The sequence below is a fragment of the Condylura cristata genome, unplaced genomic scaffold (genome assembly GCF_000260355.1).
Source record: "Condylura cristata isolate star-nosed mole 26May11 unplaced genomic scaffold, ConCri1.0 scaffold00003, whole genome shotgun sequence".
Taxonomy (NCBI): Eukaryota; Metazoa; Chordata; class Mammalia; order Eulipotyphla; family Talpidae; genus Condylura; species Condylura cristata.
Window position 1 is genome coordinate 77,851,315 of NW_004567104.1, and position 4,753 is coordinate 77,856,067.

The 4,753-nt window shown below is 64.4% G+C and overlaps 1 protein-coding gene across 1 annotated transcript in view; it reads right to left on the reverse strand.

Annotated features, from left to right (window-relative positions):
* Positions 1-4,753, reverse strand: part of C2CD2 (C2 calcium-dependent domain containing 2) — a 25,089-nt gene that overhangs the window by 2,170 nt on the left and 18,166 nt on the right. The window contains exons 4-8 of the mRNA XM_012731020.1: positions 4,383-4,575; positions 2,536-2,600; positions 1,173-1,297; positions 715-889; positions 47-160 (exon numbers count right to left, since the gene is read on the reverse strand). Coding sequence (XP_012586474.1) covers positions 47-160; positions 715-889; positions 1,173-1,297; positions 2,536-2,600; positions 4,383-4,575 — 672 coding nt within the window. The remainder of the gene's footprint in view (positions 1-46; positions 161-714; positions 890-1,172; positions 1,298-2,535; positions 2,601-4,382; positions 4,576-4,753) is intronic.

The window sequence follows — 4,753 nt, forward strand, 5'->3', positions numbered from 1 at the left end:
GGCTGGCTGGGGGCGGGGAGAGCTGCCGGGCTCCGGTGGGCATTACCTGTATCGGAAGAGGACAGCGTCTTGCTGACCGGGGCGCCGCGGCAGGCGACAGCGCGCACCGAGATGTCCTTCTCGATCACCTGCACCTTGACGGGCGTCCTCAGGGGAGACTCTGCAGCAGAAGCCGCGGTCGTGAGGCCCCAGCCGGGTCCAGGCCCCCGCCGGGTCCACGCCCCCGCGTGAGCCCACCAGCCTGGCCCAGCGCCCGAGGCCCGGCAGACTGTCCTGCCCTCTTCCCCGGGGGCTCGGGTCTCATACAGTTTCAGAGACATTTCAGTGCAGCCAGAACCTCCCGTCTCTCGCACCCGGGCCATTCTGAGCGGGCAGACACACAGGGCGCCTTCACAGAGCCAGGCGTCACCGCTCTCACGGCGCGGGACCGAATCCAGGACCACACGGCGCTCCCAAGGGCCTCTGACGAGGAGGCGCTATTCTCCGGAGAGCCTGCAGCCCCGGGCACACTGGGGAGGTCGCCTCACTGCCAGCCCAGCCAAGGCCTGGACTCGGGCTTCAGAGCACACACCGGACCGCCCGGCTCCCCGGTGTCTACTTGGCGGCATCCACTGGCCGGTCTGTCTAACAGGGCACTGGGCCCTGACCCGCGGCCCGGCCGCCTGCGTGTCCTCGGGAGCCCGACGCCCCGGGCCCGGCGCCAGCCGCACTCACCCGAGCCCAGCGGGGATGCCCTCCCGGCGTCGAAGCGGGGCTTGGTCTTCACGGCCGTCACGGTGGTGACCACGGTGCCACAGGGCATCACGGTGCGGTCCTTTTCTATCTTTGTGGCAGGCACAGGCGGGGGGGTTTGCCGGGACTTGGCCTCACCGGGTTCTGTGTAAGAAAACTGCCGAGAAGGAGATCGTGTGTCTGACCGGAGCCTCGATGTCCTCCTCAGCTCACGTCCACCGGCCGGTGGCACTCAGTGATGATGAACCCCAGTTTCCCCTGATGACACCCACGCGTGATGGAGGGCGCTGGGGAGACCCAGCGGGACAACGCTACCGCCCAGCGAGGCCGTGCGGGCCCGAGGCCACGTCACAGGCAGCCGTGGCGTGCGCCCCAGTGGGGCCCAGAGAGGGCGAGGCTCCCCCAGACCCGCGGGAAGCCCGTCGCGCACGCCCGCCTACCTCCGCGGAGACCCAGCCCAACACCGAGCGGTCCAGCGAGGCCCCGCTGGTCAGCGTGAAGCTCTGCCGCCCCGCCGGCTGCTTCCGAAACAAGTCCAGAGGGACGGTCGCCGTCGCCAGCAGCGCTGAAAGGCAAGCGAGGCCCATCAGGTGCCCACGGCCGCGGTGGGCGGACCCCGCTGTGCTCCCGGGCGCTGAGCCTGTCCCCGGGGCGGTTCGAGACCGCGGAAGGTGGCGCAGGGCCCGGCCGGGAGGCGGGGACTGCAGATCCCGGCAACACCGGCCCCACTCTCCGCGGGCGCCGACGGGCGCAGGGGCGGCACCGAGCCGGGCGGAGGCGTGCAACCTCCCTCAGACAGGGGGAGCCCCTCTGGGGCTGGGCGCGTGGGGAACAGCCTCGCGTGAGCCCGGGCAATAAAGGCGCAGGCCGAGCCGGGAGTCGGGGTGCGGGTTCCCCGCTGGGCTGGTCTCTGCTTGTACACCTGGAATTCCACAGACCCGCCGGCTTGGCCTGGGGTGACACCGAGGTGGGGGCAGGGGTGCGCCCAGGCTGGTGAGGACTCCCCTCTCGGGACAAGCAGCGGTCCCCAAGCAATTGTTACGGGGGGCCCGTGGTCACCCCCAGACCAGAGTCCAGGGAAGCGCCCCCCTCCCCCCCAACTGCTCGCCACCCTGGAGCGCTCTGGCCCTGTGGCTTGAGGTAGGCCCCGTGGCCTCCACAGCTGGGCCAGGCCCGGCCCTGCCCGGTGGGGTCCGCAGACTTTTCCAGGCCATAAGCACTGCGACTGCTGATCACACACCGGTGCCCCTGTTCACCCTAGGGAACCTCGAACTGGCGCTCTCTTGCATGGAAAGCCGTGTCCAGCGAAAGCAGTTCTGGGGACCTCCGAGAGGGGGCAGAGAGGGGGCCGGACCCCGCGGCCAGTGGGTAAGAGACCCAGGCTCGCCAGAGGGGACGCTCTGGAGGTGCTGGGCGCAGCTCGGGGCCCGGCCGCCCACTGGTAGCGAGGACACATTTGTGTGTTAAAAAGAAAAGGACTGTTGAGGCTGGGAGGCCCGAGAGCTGCCCCCGCTGAGCCAAAAATGGTTAAATGAGAGATCCTGGAAGTCTGCCGAAAGAGCAAACCAACCCAAGCCAGCTGGGTAGGGCTGGCAGACGGCTGGCCAGAGAGCCCGTGGGCACGCTGGTGCCCGAACGGAAGCAGCTGGGACGTTCGCGCCGGTCACCAGCCAGAAGGGTCACCAGCCGGCGCTCCCTGAGAGCAGGGAGGTGGGGGGAGCCCAGCCCCACGTGCCCCCAGGCCTGGTGGAGGCGCCGGGCCCCTCCCTGCAGCGGGGCCTTCGTCCGCCTTCGTCCACCCACCTTCCGAGGCGCCCCCAGCCGCTGCGACCTGCAGTCTCAGCTCCTTGGACTTGGCGTTCAGATCGCTGCGGAAAGAAGAGCTGTGAGGCCTCGAGGCTTCGGTCTCTTTCAGAACAGCACTTTCTCCCGGTCACAGCGAGGACCCGGCCACCCTCCGCGTCCACTACGGAAACCCATGACCGGCCCTACAAGACCCCTGGCAGCCGCGCTGCAGAACCAGCATGGCTGCCACCTGCAGACGCGGGTCCCGGACGAGCGCGGACCCCGGGCGGGGTGCTGGCCAGGAGCGGGCGCCGGCTCCGGTGCCGGCCGGGCAGTGTGGTATTTTAACGAAGCGACATGTTTTAAAGAGCCACGTGTGACCATACAGGAAGTCCGGCCACGTAATGTACACAAAAGTAAAAACTGTGGCCATAACGCCGCCTTCTGTGGCCCACAGTCACCTTCCCAGGCCAGCGGGCTGCCGAGGCCCTGGTCCCGGGCCCGTCTCCGGGGCCTCGACGCCAGCCTGGGTAACGGGGGTGGCTGTTTTCAGTACGTGATGACGGCACGTGAGCGGAGAGAAACGCTTCACACGGCACCTGCTCGTGTGACGTGCATTTCCTTGGCCAGGTGAACTGGCAGGAGAAAGGACAGCGTCCGAGGGGTTTTCTTTCTGGTAGCTGGTGATGGCCCCCAGGGCGGGCGTCAGACTCATTCTTTGTCCACCGCGAGCGGGAGAACAGTCTCGTCTGACGTGTCCCCCGTGCTCCGCGACTCGGCCGTGGCTCTCTGCGTTACTTCGAGACTTGAGCGTCGCACATCTTCCAGCAGCTCCTGGCTGCCTGTGTGCTTGCCCTTGGAGTTCTCGTCAGGAAAGTCACCCCGTTTCCTAAGGACGTGTCTACATTTCCATTCATGGTCAACGGAGTTCTTCAGCTGACCACGGGCTTTGCTTCCATTACTTTGGCTAATTATTTCTGTGTCCGCAAGTAATCCGTTACTGCATTTTTGGAGTCCGTCACGGTACTGAGACGGTAAGTTTCCAATTTACTCCTGTCCTTTTCCATGATTGTGAGTAGTTTTGCATTTCCTGAGCAGTCTAGGTACGCGACGTATCTTCAAGTCATGAATCACCTTCTCTCTTCTTTCCCTGTGTTGTTCCAGTCCATCATTTCTTTTTCTTGCCTCATCACGCGAACCGCCATTTCTACAAAAACGGCGGGTGTCCTCTCCCGGACCCCGACGGTACTGCTTTGGTCTTTAGCATCTACAGTGATTATCAAAGTAGAGAAGCGGCCATAAATCTTACTCTAATTAAGACCTATAAAATTAGGAACGGATATTAAAGCTTGTGGAATAGCTACTGCCATAGCCAGAGGTAGGAAGTGTATTTCCTCCTCTGATCTTTTCACTAAGATCTCACCACTGAACCAGCATGACGCGCCCATCTCTGCCATTTGTAATGTGCTGCCAGATGCCGTTTGATAATATTTTATCCAGAATCCGCCTATCGCTAATTACCAATGGCCTAATTACCAGCTTTCCCCTGTCTGTTCTCAAGGCAGATCTGGGCACCAGAGGCTTTTCCTCGTCCTGCTCTGGAACATGGGTGTTTCTGAGGCAGCCAGGAGCCCTGACACGGGGCTGTCCCGGCACAGGGGCGTGGGGAGGGAGGGAGAGGACATTCATGGCTGCCTCAGAAATGATCCATGTGTCCTACGAGCTGCCTAGCGGCTTAGCGCGCCTTCAAGGAAGATCTGATTTTGTTTTAATTTGGGGGTCACGAAAGGTGCTATGCAGAGCCCTGAAGGAGGTGGCCCTCAACAAGGGTGGCCTTGGGCCCCACGCCCAGGGGCTGCACACACAAGCTGAACTCCTCGTCCCAAATGAGGTCGGCCGTGTCTCTCAGGAGGGCGCTGGAGAACTTCTGCTCGGGCTCGTTCAGCCGAACTGTGCACAGAGGGTTAGAGCTGCCTGAAATTGAACAGAGGCACCGGTTGGCCCTGGTCTCGGCGCGCTGTGCGCCGAGCTTCCGGAGAGGCGGGCCGGCGCCGGGGCCTCGCTGACCCACTCCTCACTGGCCAGGTGCCCCCTTCCTTTGGGGGAAAGGTGCCGCCCCCGCTGCGTGGCAGCAGCCCTGGAGAGACCCCCCACACCACCCCGAGGTCACTGCCGTGGCGGCGAGGGCCCCTGGACACAAGAACAACCGCTCCCCGGGGCGGGGCCGGCTCCTCGG